This window comes from Agelaius phoeniceus, chromosome 1 (genome assembly GCF_051311805.1).
Source record: "Agelaius phoeniceus isolate bAgePho1 chromosome 1, bAgePho1.hap1, whole genome shotgun sequence".
Lineage (NCBI taxonomy): Eukaryota > Metazoa > Chordata > Aves > Passeriformes > Icteridae > Agelaius > Agelaius phoeniceus.
In genome coordinates, this window is record NC_135265.1 from 97,908,540 (window position 1) to 97,924,173 (window position 15,634).

The 15,634-nt window shown below is 36.7% G+C and overlaps 1 protein-coding gene across 1 annotated transcript in view; it reads right to left on the minus strand.

The window, feature by feature from the left end:
• The window catches only part of DOK6 (docking protein 6), a 250,950-nt gene that overhangs the window by 148,747 nt on the left and 86,569 nt on the right, over nt 1-15,634 (minus strand). The window contains exon 2 of the mRNA XM_054639325.2: nt 10,315-10,422. Within this exon, the coding sequence (XP_054495300.1) occupies nt 10,315-10,422 (108 nt within the window). The remainder of the gene's footprint in view (nt 1-10,314; nt 10,423-15,634) is intronic.

Consider the following 15,634-nt stretch of genomic DNA (forward strand, 5'->3'; position numbering starts at 1 on the left):
ATTTTTTACAAACTTTTTAAAATGTTTTCATTTTATTTGTTTCTAAAATTAACTGAAGTTTGTTAGCTGATAATTTGAAAATTCTTTTAGCTTAATTGTCATTTGGGATAAATTAATTTTGAGTATCTATTATGACAATTACACACAGCTACATTTTCAACTCTAATGCATTTTTAATAACCTTCATCAGCCAGTGATTTGAATTTCAAATTTCCCTCTATGAAGAAGAAAAACTTAGATAGTTTTGTGCTAATTTTCATAATAAATTGCTCTTTATTTACACTGCAAAGCCTCCCTTACTCCAAGTAAACCATAACCTTAAATGAAACTTAGTACTCATAAGACTTATTATATTTCATCTCCCTTTATTAATAGAAAAAAAATTACAGAGACAAACCTCATACACCATAACCTTCTGTTTGTACCTGTCTGCTTCCTTTTATAGTGACTGCAGAAGGGTCCGTGCCTCTTCCTATTTCCACAGCAATATGGTAAACATTCCCCAGCAACACAGACACATAATTCTGAGTAGCTTCAAGGGAAAATGTTGTCATTAGGAAAAAAAAAGTCCCCACATAACATATTTTTTTACTGGTGTTGTAATAAACTGCAGTCTAGATAATTAGGCCTTTAACTTTCATCACGAACTTTTATTATTTATGTAGTATACCTACTTTCTACACTTGAATAGTGAAAATAGATGCACAAAATATTGGAAAAAATACAAATGCAGAGTCAAGTGCTGAATGCTAGGAAAGGAAGATCTCAGTGTTTGACTGCTAGTTCCATAGGCCTAGTTTACCATTTTCTGTTTATGGCAGTGGGCCCCACTGGGTTTGATTTATGGCCTTCCTACTCTGTATCTTATGACAAATAAATATCTTTATGTTTATTGGTACCTATTCTATACTTATTATAATACACATTGTCATAAATATACAATTGCATTTGATTTTCCATAACTATTTTTCACCACACTAAGAACAAATAGCAAATACCATTCTGCTAAGCAGAGGCTTTATAAATTTGTTTGACTGCCATAAATTCATAATGTTTTTCTGACTTAATAGTATGATCTGATTTCTCAAGGTTCTTCTGTAATGGTCGTCACATGAGTATATTTCACATATGTAGTTTCACAAATATTAATTTTCTTTTATACCTTCCTTGCTTCTGAGATGTGTGGATTATATTGGCAGGGAAGAAACAAGGAATTGCATGGTGAAAGCAAAAGAAAGTAAAAAAAATGTCCTTTAAACTTTTTATTTGAAGTTAAGATATCCAGATTTCGCTTTTCATTTGCATTAAAAAGGGGAGTTTGGTTGGTGCAAATCTCCACAGCAAGCCCAGCTGTTTTGTATTCTAGCTCAACTCTTTCTTCTTGATTTCTCCCCCAAGGACCAATAAGGACCTGCTTCAGAGACCTCAATTCCAGTCTCTCCCCTCCTAAGTGCCTATCCCCCAGCTTCATCAGGGTCTCTGCTACTGAAACCCTCTCTTCCAAACACATGCTCTTCCTATTGTGGAACTGGCCTCTCCTGGGCCATGTCTGAGAAGTGAATATCTCCCAGCTGCTGGAACAAATGAGGTAATGTTATTGGAGAGCAATTTACTTGGGTGTAAAAACCCGAACAATCTCTCCTTGCTTTCTGGTAATGTGCACCTGCCCTGCTGCACAGACTTTTTTTACTGGGAATAGTCGAGCTGAAGTGACAGACCATGTCCATGCTCTTTGCTTGCTTGTTCACCTCCCTCTCATTGTTGGGATTGCTATCTCTGCACCAATCTCCCTGGCTTTGTGCAGTCAATTAAAATAGATTTACTACTTTTAGTAATATTTATTTTCTTCAAAATCTCCCCATCCCATTCTTCACTTCAGCATTTCTCATAGCAATTATTTGAGCAGCCAGCTTTCCATTGACCTTGAGTCTCTCACAGCTTTCTAAAGGATAAGGTGCTTCATTGAGTGCCAGAACATTTATTCCTTTATTTCTCTCCTACGCTCTAATATTTGGTCTATTTCTTCTCTTAAGTTTTATTTCAACCATTTTCCTTTTCATGTGACCATGTGCCAGAGGAGATACATACAGAGAATTGCTCCATGATCTCACCTCAAATACCTGTCCCTGTACTAGTCTATAAAAATGATAAGTAGTTCTTACAATGAATAGCAGTCTTTAGCCCTGAATGAACTGAGGGAAACATATTCCATTACTCAAGAGAGAAAATTATCTGAATTTCCATCATATTCAAAGTTTTACAGATGACACAAAACATTTTAGCTGTCAAAGTCAGAAGTGCTTTCAAAAAATATGCACAAAATACAGGTTTGCAAGGCTTTGAACTTTGCCAAAACATGGCTAGGTTTCCATGGCAAAACCAGAATATACATAGCTGACACACAGACCACCATATCCTCTACTATAAAGCAATAACACTAGAGCAGTTCAAAGAAAAGTTCTCCTGAGGCTGTTTTAAGAGACACTAGTAAGATTAAGTATATTTTTTCCACCACTGAAATACACTCAGGAGAGGACAAGACCAGTTTGGCTCAATACATGCAGCACAGAGTTATAGCAAGAACTATAGTAGCAACTTTAGTGACATAAATTTCATAGGTCACAGAAAAGTCTGCGTTGGATGGAAACCCTGGAGATCATCTGGTCCACCTTGAATGTAGCCTCTTCAATTAGGTTACAGAAGGCCTTGCCAAGCTAGGTCTTCAAGATTTCCAGTGTGGAAATACTGACCTCTCTACTTAGCCTGCTCTCACGTTTAGTTGCTCTAAACATCAGTTGGCTCTTCTTTTTTTATTCCTTGTATCAAGCTGATTTCCCCTGAAGCAACCTCTGCCATTGCCTCTTGTCCTTCCCCTGAGGATCCTTGAGAACACTTCAGCCACTCTATCAAAATTGGAAGGCTGTGATTAGATGCCCACAGGCCTTCTTTTCTCACTAGTGCACATCTTGTTCCTTCAGTCTTTCCTCAGGTTCTCCAACCTCCAACTTCCTCACTGACACTCTCTGGAGATTTTTTCCTGTCTTGAACAGAGCAGTGAGGAGACCAGAATCAGACACAATATTACAGGTCAGGCTCAATATGGAGAAGCTTCCAGGCTGAGAGTCCTCATGCTGCTGCCCATCCTCCTCCTGAGGCTTTCCAGGACATGGTTTGCCTCACGGCTGCCACACAGCTGCTCAGCTCAGCTCACTGCCCAATGGGATCCTCGGGGCCTTTGCAGCAGAGCTGCACTGCAGACAGTTCCCAGCCTCTTCCACTGCTTTAGTTATCAAGCTGCAGGTGCAGGACTTCTTGTTTAGCTTTCTAGCGGTCACGGAGCCTCCAGCCCTGGAGATACTCAAAACACAACTGGACATGGCCATGAGAAATGTGATCTGACTGATGCTGCTTTGAGTGGGAGATTGAACTAGATGGGTTCCAGAGGTCCTGAATTGTTCTGTAATCCAATAGCATTTTATATTTGGTTTCACATTATATTTTTTTTTTACATTATATATTTTTTTTTCATCCGGCTGAAATGTTTAAACATTGCTCTCCTACCCAGTACTACTTTTTCCAAGAAAAAGGTTTAGTCTTCCAGCTTCTTTTAATACTTTATATAATGGGAATATATTATTCTATTTAAACAGCTGATTTGTAAGAGCAGACTGTCCCTTTTGCTGCAAAACTGTACATAGAAACTCAACTATTACTACGAATTTTCTGTACTAAACTGTACGTGGCTCTTCATATAAGAACCACCACTAACAGGTCTTGGTGTTGCTTTGTGTTACAAGTAAAGATTATCTTTAATTTTCCTATTCTTATTTCATTCCTTGATACTCAGATTCAGCCACTGATGCCACTTTTGAGGAATTTAACACCGCACATTGACACTTACTTAACCTGAGAATTTACACTTCAAATTAATACATTGTGACTTAAAGGTTTAGATGGATGAATGGGTACAGGAAGGGACTCATAGGATCACTGATGCATTTTAGGCCCATATTTGCAGGATTTCAAGGTCCTGTCAGCATGCTCAACTTGTAGATTTCTTCATTACATTGTTAAGGAAAGAAGATGTTATTGCCTTGATATTAACTTTGTAAAAAATGATTTTATTTGTTTGTATGCTGCCCTTTGATGTGCTCAGACTCTATTAATGGCTTTATTACCAGCACAGCTCAAATTATTCCTGCAATTTGCTTTCTGGTACATGGAATGCTTGCTTTGAACAACCATGTTGTTCAAATAGTTCTATATTTTAAGAGGCATCTGATAATTACTGCAAATCTTTTTGTTTGGTGACAGAACTGTAGCTATTTTGCTAACAGTTATTCATTTAAATAGGGTTCATTTTAATTTCATTGGCTGAGTAATAGCAGCCTATGGAAGCAACGTCCTTCATAACCTTCCCATACCAGCCACATGATTTTGCTACAAGATATTACTTGAAAGTGGTATAAACAAATATTTGAAGATAATTACATGTCAAAATGTGGGAAAATAAGGATATAATTTTCAGGAATATTTAGTTACCTCTGCTGTGGAAGACTTGGCAAAATAGGGATGTAAAACCACACAAAGTACATTTGGGCACCTCTTTCAACTTCAAAGAGCAAAGAATTACAAAAAATATTTGTTAAATTCCTAATTATTTGCAGATAAAAACTTAAAATATATTATTCAAAACTAACATAATCACACACACACTCATTGGACTCATTAGAAAATACTACACTGACATCACTATTTTGAACTTTTTGAAAGAAATTCTGGAAAAAAAAATTTCCATCATTAATAAGGGAAGAAGAAGGAAAGGAAAAAGTGTTCTAAATATGGGGTGGTTTTCAAAGCAAACAACATCTGTGAATGTGACCAGATCTTCATAAGGTACTCCTGTTTAGCTTTCATCAAATATGATTTTTTGAGTGAATTTAATCAGATGAGAAAATAAAGACTTATTGAGGAAGTTTAGATCAGCTAACAAATAGTAGAAGCAGAATGGTCAACACAGCAAAACCAGGCAGGGTTTAATTTAAGATTGTGAAAAACAGACAGCATAACAATTACACCAAGAAAAAAAACCTGCAGAAGGGGAATTCAAATATTTAAATTTATTGGCAAATCAAGTGTCTCAATATATCTTATCATAAAAAGCACAAGAATTAGGCCTAATACTTACATTTCGGTGGCTGTCCACCTTTCTTTTTAAGAACACCTTTACAGCTGAGAAACCATGAAATATTATGAGAAATAGTAGTAACATGCCAGATTATAGAAGTCCATAAGGAAACTTGCACAACTTCTGCTTTGTAGTGAACATGAGCAACATAAGAATCTGAAATACTCCACAGCAAAGCAGAACTCTTGGGGTAAACTAGAATAAAAGTAGAGTAGTTCACATTTCTTTAGCAATAAGAATCTTTATTTAGTCAACTTGGCAATGGCTAGAGAACTCGAAGGAAAACAAAAAACCAGAACAACCCAAAGGCAACTAAGTGGAAACAATGAGAGAGAAGTTCTTATGATTATGATTATATATATATATATATATGTACCATATACAAGCATTTTTATTTTTCATGTCAGGGCTGTAATTACATTTGAGAATTGTGGGAGCTAGCACCTATATGACTGTGGCAAAATTCAGTGGTTTTCAAAGTTATCAGGAAGTCACTTATCCTGAATAAGCACCTCACGATTTGAGGTCATCTCAGTTAGAGACCAGGAACTGTGCTGTAGAAGAATAAATATCTCATTGCTCCTGCATTCTGTGTGTTACTGCACACAGAGAACCTGTCCCACCTTCCTCCAACCAAACAGGACTCTCTGGGTGTGCGTTTGTGCACACGTGCACACAGGAGACCTTAAAGCCAAGAAGTGTTCAAGATGCTGCTGCAGCTGGTACATGAACTTGCCATAAATCACTGGGATTGCATTCTACAAGTTTCTTCAGGACAATCGAACTATGACATAAAATTGTAGGGTATCTACCATTGTGTGGCCCTGGTCACAAATTTAATCCAGTAAACTACAGTTAAAAGGCTAATGCTGTTCTTTTTCTTGATTATTATCTATTTTTGTGGACACATATTATATAATGTGCTTAACACCATCTGTCCCATACACATTTTTGAGTATCAGAAGTTGTTGCTAAAATGTTTTGCAATTTATTTCCTTTTGCACTTGCAGATTTATATAAAGCACATAATAATCGAGCATAATGACAGGAAAAACAACATAAATCTAAAAATCTTATCCTACTTTAATCTTGCTAACTTAAAACTCCAAACCTTGGAGATAGCTGTTGTTTACACAATCTTAACAGAGCAATCTCTCATATTGGGAGGGATTAAATCAGTAAGTCTTGATCTCTATGCCAGATGTCAGCTATTTATTTATTTGAAAGGTAAGCACTCTAACACTGACAGATTCAAGCTTGTCTTGCTCCAAGACAGCTATATCTTGTCAGGGACAGACACAACCCCCAACACCTTCACTTCATGTGAAGGCTATTTAGCTTATAAGTGAAGAAGAAGCATGCATGAATGGAACTGGACATTTTACAAGGAATGGAAGAATCCTTATTTGTTGATTCCCATTTTGGTATTTATGGACTACTATTAGTAATTCAGTTATATCATCCTTAAGTGGCATTTGGGCTCTTGAGTAACTCTGCTCTCTGTGTAGCTGGGCCTGAAGTGCCCATGATCAAGTTTATAACACAAAGATATGTCTACAGAACCCCTCCTCACATACCCACACCAGAGCATGTCACTTTTCTCTACAGTAAACCCCAATGTGAAAGTGCTCATTTCTACTCTCTTTCTTGCACATTTGCTTCATACTCTGGGGTCTTTGGAAAGGTTTTTGATCCTGATGGGTCAGAATCTATTCTGGTTAGTTGCTCTTCAAGCTCTACTTTGCTCTTTCTAATTCTGCTTTAACAATTAATTGGCCAGCTGTGTAATGCTTTTTCTAGTTCACTTGGATACAGTCCAGATTTGGACGTTTGATCTCTCATTTCTAGTAATCTTCATGTTGATTTGCTGCAATGCTCCTGAAAGCCACTCCTAATGGATTACAGGCACTGGTACTGCCTGATCAGTGTGTCTCCAAATCATGAAAAACTCACTTTTTATATACCTTATATCTTCTATTACATAAGTTAGAAACCTTTTTTTATTTTTGCTTTCTTTTAAGTTGGTAAAGCTGTGGTGTCTATTTTTGATCATTTCTGATAATGCAGGGGTGGCTACCAAGAACATACCCACCCTTGGCATGGATGCAGAGCTATTGCTATTTTGTCCCCTCTTTGGAGGGAGCGATGGGAGTCCACACAGCTGTTCTGCACAACCTCCACAATGAATGTTCAAGGGAAAACAGAACAGCGAAGCCATAAACTTACCTGAGCAAGACTGCAATGGTCTAAATTTACAGTAATGAGAAGTTTTAATTTGATACCAGAAACTGCAAGGAACAGATGAGGTCACGTTTTGGCTAACGAATGTAATATGCACTGCTGCTGTTAGGAGGCACTTGTCTAGGACTAAGGTCATTACTGTTATTTACAGTAAGAAAATTACTAGCAAAAAAACCCAACACCAAAGCAATGCACAACAGCAATTTACAGAATTATAGAATAGCAAATAAACCCATAAATAGTCTGGATACTTGGGGGTGGGGTGTGGGGGAATCAATTTTCTTAAGAGGACAGCTTTTTTACTCATTAATGACTATTTATTTAGCATATGTAAACCAGAAAATCTCTATTTTTAATTATCTTAGCTTTGTGTTACCAATTCTAGTTTTTTTCCTTTGTTTAGCCCCTTCTATAAATCATATTGCCCAGTACACAAGTGTATTACATAAGTGCAGGAAATATATATAGTCATCTTGGTAAATTATTTTTAAGAGGAATTTCATTTGAGCCTCATTTCAAGCTCAAACATGGAAAAGTGGAGACATTGATGAGTTACTTATATTGGGGTACTGTTTGTCCTGAATATTGATTTGAACACGGATAAATCAAAGATATCAATTTTTGGCATATTCCCACTTGAGATGCAAAACTTTCCTCTATATCTCTGCATAAGAAAGCAAAAAAAAATTGCACAATACCATCTAACTGTGCTATTCCTAGGCCTTCTCCCAGGGTAACCCAGACAGATAAGAAAGTCTGAAAGTGAAGGACAAAAGTTGCCAGAGAAACAGTGCAGTTTGAGTACCCCTCTACACCAACCTCTTCTAATACTTACAAAGAACTTGTATAGGGGAAAGGAACTCAGGGTTGATATATATAGTCATATATGAATATTAGGAAATAAAGAGAGCCTTTTGTCCCTTTATGCATGTTGTCCTTTCATAAGGAGGCAGGCTTGCAACTTCTATTTTAATCTTTCTTTAAAAGTACTAAGTCTCAGTTCTTCAATATTTAATACTTTTTTCATTGATGCTCAGTTTTCAGAGTTAATCTTCAACTTTTTATACCGTATACCCTCTTTATATTTTGTGAGTGAGAAAGGAAATGGAGAATTTCAAGACAGGGCTAATAGTTTGCACTGACTAGAGATAAATATGCATTTTGAACAACTTCAGAATATAATGAACCAACAAAGAGCTCTAGAAGAGAAAGAAAGAAAATCAGGGTATTTTTGTCCAACACTAACAATCAAATAACTATATTTGATCCTGTAACAACCTGCACTGTTCCCTCAATAGTCACACTTGACTATTCACAACCCATGCACATCTACTTCACCATTATTTTATTTATCAGAATGGAGGCAAGTGAGGAGAATAATCACTATGAAATAATAAAATATCCTTTGGAAAAAAAATCAAGCCAGGGAATAAGATTCTGGGTTTCTATTTTGTGATAATATACCTTCAGAAATGATTTCATGGCTTTATTTGAAAAATGGATATAATCCAAGTGAAGAGATACAATTCCTCTTTCTCTGCACCCAGAAACACATTATCCTTTTAAATAGGAAAGAGTATCCATTTCTTTTTCTTTTCTTGCTATCCTCACAGAGGAGAAAAAGAGGGGGAAAAACAGATAGCAAAGAGTAACACCCCTCCTTTCCATTTGCAAATGGTGACTCTTCCATCAATACTACAATATGCAGCTGCATTGGTATCAACATTATTTTCCTAGCTTCTCAAACAATTCCTGCATTTCATATTCTTTTTCTACAATGATGACAGTTGAAAGGCAACATATAAAGTCTGAGTCCTTTAACTCCTTTAACACATTAAGTATGCTATAGGCATAACAGGCTCAAAAAAGAATGAAAAGAAAACAACACAAAAAACTTCCCCAAAGCCTTGCAAAAGAGCTGTGGCTGCATCAGAAGCTCACATTGGAGCAGGGTCCTGGCCCATGGACACATGGAGAGAGGAGCTCATGCTGGATATGGTTAGCTGTCAGGACTTGTGTCCCCAGAGGGGGACCCATGCTAGAGCAGTCTAGCTACGGGAACTGAAAGGCCAATTTGTAGTTTTATGGTAAAAACCTCACACCTGCTTTCAAGAGATCTAGGATTACATTCACACTTTTTCACAGCTTGCTGCGTGGCCCTTGGTTAAGTCATCTTTGTGTTTCAACTTGTCAGGTTTAAAGGAATATCTAACATTGATATGTCATAAAGCTAACAGTGACTTGATAGAAGGCAATAGTACAAGCACAGATCCCCATCCTGTTTTAGGATTATGAAATCTACTAACAGACTTGGGGGGGGCTGATAACAGTAACTTATGGGGCAGAAAGAAGAACTCATGCTCAAATATCTTGTTTCCCATCACAGAAGTGCGAGTGATAGAAAAGCAGGGAGTACCTCATTCAGAGAATCCTGACTTTTTACTGCTAAAAATCTTTTTGTTGACACAGCTTGTAAATCTTGAGTTCTGGGAACAATGTTACACATTTTAAGAGTGCCACCATTACAACTGAGGCATTTAGCATTTTCAGAATTTGTGTAATACTTGGCTAACAACTATTGATTGAACATTTGAATAGGCAGCCAATTTTACACATTTCCAAACTATGAGTGTTTAACTAAAAAACCATCATTCTGTTGCTTCAAATACATTGAGGGTTTTGTGCTCATCTGGGAAAAAACAGTGTGATATCTCACCTGCATCACTGAGACTTATGGATGTTTTACTCTGCTTTATTGCCAGGATTAGGTTTTCAGCAAGGCTTACACTGTACTGTTTGCAAACCAGGCATAGCAAGAACACACTCTTCCCAAGGAAGAGTGGTAAACAGGCAATGCTTCAGCTCACAAGAAAGGCATGACTTACCTTGTGGAAGTTCCTGAAATATGCTGCCTTCTCATCTGGAAATTTTTCTAGCCTCCTGGGTCCTTTACTGGAAGCCTTCTTGAAAACCAACCAACAACGCCTAAAAATCTGTGAACAAAATCAATGGATTCTATTACTTTTTCTTTAAAGGTGAACAGTAGTACAAATGCATTCAGTTACAGAACTGACTTAGGAAGAAATTTTAAAATGAAAGTGTTTTACCTGAAGAGTAAAATTTGCACTTCAAAGAGAAGCTGATTAATGATAATCCTCTAGACTATATTATGCAAGTAAGAGATTAGATATCAATCTAGTTTTATAATCTATGACAGCAGTTTACTTCATTCTTCTCTCCAGTACTTGGACAGCTCTATAAACAATACCATATGCAATTTTATGTTATTAATTCAAGGATACATTGAAAAAAGTCCCAAACCCAATATTACTCAATGATTCCACTGGCTATACATGAAGAGCCTTAATTCAGTATAAATTCTACAAAGTTTAATGACACATCACAAGAAATACAGTACTGTTACATTTGGATCAACCCTACCTCCCATTACCAAAAAACTAAGTAATTAAAAACCCAAGGAAATTAGAGCAGGGATAGTTTTCCCCTCAGTCTGCTGTCTAAACTGAATACAAGCAGAAAATGTAGTGTCATTAAAATAATTAGGCTTAATTAACTACATTATGACATAATACTATTGACACTATCCTGTTGCCACTATCTAAGATGAATGTTATCAGTCAAAGTAAGTGAATTCTTTTAAAACCTTACCATTGAGCTACAGTATCAATATGTTTAATTATGAAGACTTTTAGAAGAATACATGGTATATAATAAAATCCTCTGCCAGTATATGTATTGCAAAGTGTAGAACTTTTAGGCTTTTTCTACTAAGGTTGTAAAGTGGCAACTGTACAACTGTGCTTTCTATCTCAGAAATTACTTCACCTATCCTGAGGGAAAGCAAAGACAATATCATATTTCCTGAAAAAAAATGACATTACACTTTGGGACATCATAAACCATCCTTATTAGATAGTACTTTCTTCAAATAACATCTTGGCAGTGTTGCAACTTGACTTTACCAAAACTACAGCACTGCTCCCACAGTTATTCCTTGATTAAACATATTAGCTCAACACAATTTTGTGGTGTGAAAAGCTCCACACACAAAGATATAGAATATTCACACTATTTTGACCTTACTAAAAAACAACAGTACCAACTGTCTGAAAGGGACATATTAATAAAAGTGTCACTTTTAATAATACTCCTGGCTCTTCTGGGATCCTGGGTGTTTTTTGTCTATGTGTAGTTTCAGTTAATTTCTCTTCCTCTGAGGAAAGTTCTTTCCTAGGAAGTGCTTTATCAAGCTGAACACAACTATCTTAATTTCAAATGTTTTCTTGATTTCCTAATTTTCATTATATGCCTTTAACATCTTACAGTCCTCAAAAAATTATCTTTAGAAAAGCCAGACCAACCCAAGTCCTCATCTTGGTGGTGGGTTTTAGCATAGTCATAGAATCTGCATTTTGCAGATGGCCTGAATTTTTGACAGCTGGTGACAATGAAACTGATAATTTGCGTTAACAGAAGGTTTTCAAAGGTTGGTGGAGGGTTTTGTTTGTTTGTTTGTTTTTTCTTTGTTTGTTTGTGGTTTTTAAAATATATTTTTATATGTGTGTATATGGGAGAGTCATATTTTGTTGCAATGAGAAGTATCAGTTAGAACCAGTACATTAGAAATATTCCTAAAAAAAAGGCAAACTATCCATCCTAGGGAGAGGTCTGACTCCATGACTATGAGGATGAGAACATTTTCTAGATCAAAGATCATCTAATGCATACTCCAAAGCACTTCCTTTAGTGACAAATGAGCAGGTTCAGACAAATGATGGCTTCAGTCTTTTTTTCACTGGATATCAATTTGGGGACAGTGTGAAAGTGAGTTTGAGGTTTTGCAGATAAGCTGATGAAATTCTAGAGGAAGGCTTTGACCTCCTTATTACTGGGAACTACTATCAAATACCAGGGCTTGATGCTAGTTATCTTTAAGGATGCTCATCAGCCTTCTCACACATTTCAGAACCAAGATGAATTCAAAGGCTTCAGCACACAGATTGCAGGAATGAACAGCCTTTGCTTTTAGAGAACACTGAATAGCAAGAGGAGAGAAACATAAGTTTGTCCTTTAGACTGCCACTGCTTCAATTTATTGGCATCTGTTTTTTCCAGACCTTTAAGAAGAGGAGAGATCTGAAGAATGAAAAGGCCCAAAGAGGACTCCTGATATTCTATGTACTTATGCCAAGATACATCCTTGCATTTGGATTTTATTTTTTGCAACCTAATTTTTAACTGGTATAAACATATATGGTTCCATTGCATTTCAGCAGCATTTTACCTTATTATGCCAACAGACACTTTGTATCTTAGTGCTTGAAAAAGCATTAGCATATGAATTTACCTATAAATATGAATAAATAGGTGCAGATGTGAGCACACAGCAAACAAACATTTGCCTTTCATAAGGCACCTCATTGTTATACAGAAGCCTACTCAATTATTCACGAACTGTGAGATACTCTTTTATCCCTGGCCTACTTTAGGATGCCATTGGCTGTAATCAAAACTTCTGAAAGACTTCTAAAGTCCTCAGATAATTGGGTAAGCCATTGTGAGAGAAATCAGCATCAGCCCTTCCAGAACTGAGAGAATTAGAACCACTTGCTGTGTTGTCTCTATAATACTCAGTATTTCCTGTGAGACTGTTTTCCACATGCGCTTAGTTGAAGAAATACCAAATATTTGATCATTTAATCAGGGTTACATCCTCGGATGAGCACTCAATTGTTCAACAACTATGATTTTAAAATTTTGTATCAAGGGCAAACAACACAAAGTCTGCCCCATGCCATTGCATTTTTTACTGGAGAAATTCAGGAAGATGGCATTAAGTACATGCTGGGTTTAGGTTTTCTTTTATTATTGTATCAATTAGAAAAAACTTGTTCATTACAATCTTGAGAAGGATTCTATTGAAATTACCTGCAGAGCCTTAGGCATAGCTGAACCTCTTTAAAGAACGTCCTTCCTATCTCAGTTTTACAAGATGAGCAAAGCACAAAAAAAATATTCTTCCAGATTCTGTTACCCAGGATGTTGTGCAATTGTGTATCAGTAAGCCATGGCAGTAACTCAGCACGCTTGTGGTCTGCTGAGAACTGATTAGGTTGCCCCTTGTGATAGCACATGGGAATGATTTTGATTACAATGTACGAGCTTGAGGGGGAGAGGAGCCTCCTTCCTCAAGATGGACCCTGAGCAGCCTCATCTTGTTACTGACAGAATTCCAGAACCTGGAACGATATTACCTTATCGCCACCCCATCAAATGATTCCTGAAATATTTCCAGTTAGAAATTTGACTTATAATGCTGATACATATCTTCAGTGATCCTTTCTTTTATATTCTACTTGAAACACTGCAACAGACCAATTAATTAGGAAATCTGTGCATAATCTTATTTTGATACTTTTTCTTCTGCTTAATATAGTACACTGCTCGGCTCACATTTGCAGCATGATCATATTTTTTAATATTCTTGACTAATATATGCAAAAATTTGGCCTCTGAATGGGCCATTACTTTTCATGATCACATCGTACAATTCTGTTTTATTGTTGCCATGGCTGTTCATAACAAATCCATTAAAATACATATTGCAGGAAATCCACTGGCTAGATATTTTCAGAAAGAAGGAAATATTTTCCTCTTTTCTAAAATAATTTAAAATAATTGGTTTATAGTGGAAATCTTATGTATGATTTTCCATTTTCCAGATATTTCTAAGGCTTTTTTCCTAGCCATTTACAATAAATGCTTTTGAGATTCACATTTCTTTTCATCCACAGCTGTAGCAAATAAAGCTTTCCCAGTCATCACTAATATTTAGAAAAGGGACTTTTATTGACAACTTTCTACACATTACTCCAGAAATTTCACACTCAAACAACCCAACAGAAAACAGAAACAACAAAAAAATCCCCCAAGCTTTTTTTTAATAAAGTTACAATACTATAAGCTTTTTTTCCAAATCACTTTAGATGCTCTGAAGTCTCCCTGCACCTATCCAAAGGACAGTACAAATGGCAGCTTTCTTGGGTATATTGGAAAACCATCTAATTTTCTGCCACTAGCTGTAGAAACATTTGTCTCTTGAGAGAAACAGCAATGAGTCAGCTCCTAATTACTAACAGAAACCATCACTGACCAGGACAGGCACTGAAGCATCACTCATGGAGCTTTTTGCTGGCATAACCTATCAAATTTTCTCCCAGGAAGACAACAACATAATAATATTCCATTCAGCATTTACATCTCATTATCTGCAGGAAAGGCTAGTTGATTTCTCATCCCTGACTTGCCATGTGTTTCATGTCTCTCCTGTTTGACAAGACAACATCTGCAGTATATGCATTAAAACCACCAAAATATGAATGTGTTCAGGTTTACCTCACTAGTTATCTCCATTAAAAATGAATATTTCTATGGGGTATGTGAGAGAAATGCAGTTTGCTGTGAGATTAAAAAATGTAGTCACAACTTAAAAATACAGCATTCATAATGAGAAAAATAAAAATAGTTGTCACAGTAAAGTCATGTTTAACCACTGTTTTGACACCCACCATTTTTTGATTCTGTGCATAATTTGACTAAGGGAGAAGAGACAAGAGGTGACACCTCACTGCTTCAATGAAACTACACTTGTCACAGATTCAAGTAAAACTTAGAAGAAATTGAAACAGAGTTATTATCTATAAAAAGGCTCAGGAGGAAAATGGGGATCTATACCTCAGCCCAAAGAAAAAGTTACAGGATCTAAGCTACTGCTGAGTGAATTCAACAGAAAAAAATAGGCCTGAGCTACAAACCAAAATACCTCATGGTTGCAATCCACTTACCTGAGCTACCAACATGTGAACAGCTCTGATTTTGCTGTCTACTTTTTTGACAACAGAAATGAAATACAGTTCCCACTGCACTAATTGGGTGCATTTTGGGTGCCAAATTTGGATTCCTGTGAAGAAGCAAGAGAGGCGGAGCACTGCTGCACAGCACTGAGCTCCCAAATTAGCACCGAGGGTGCAGAGAGGCAGGGAATTGAGGCCAGCTCCTGCTCCTTTACCACCCTGCTGGGAACTCACCTTTCTCCAGCAGCAGGGCAGAGACACACCACAGCCATCTGCTATCCAGCACCCAAACAGGAGAGGCCAAATGAATCCACAGCTCTACTCAGAAGCA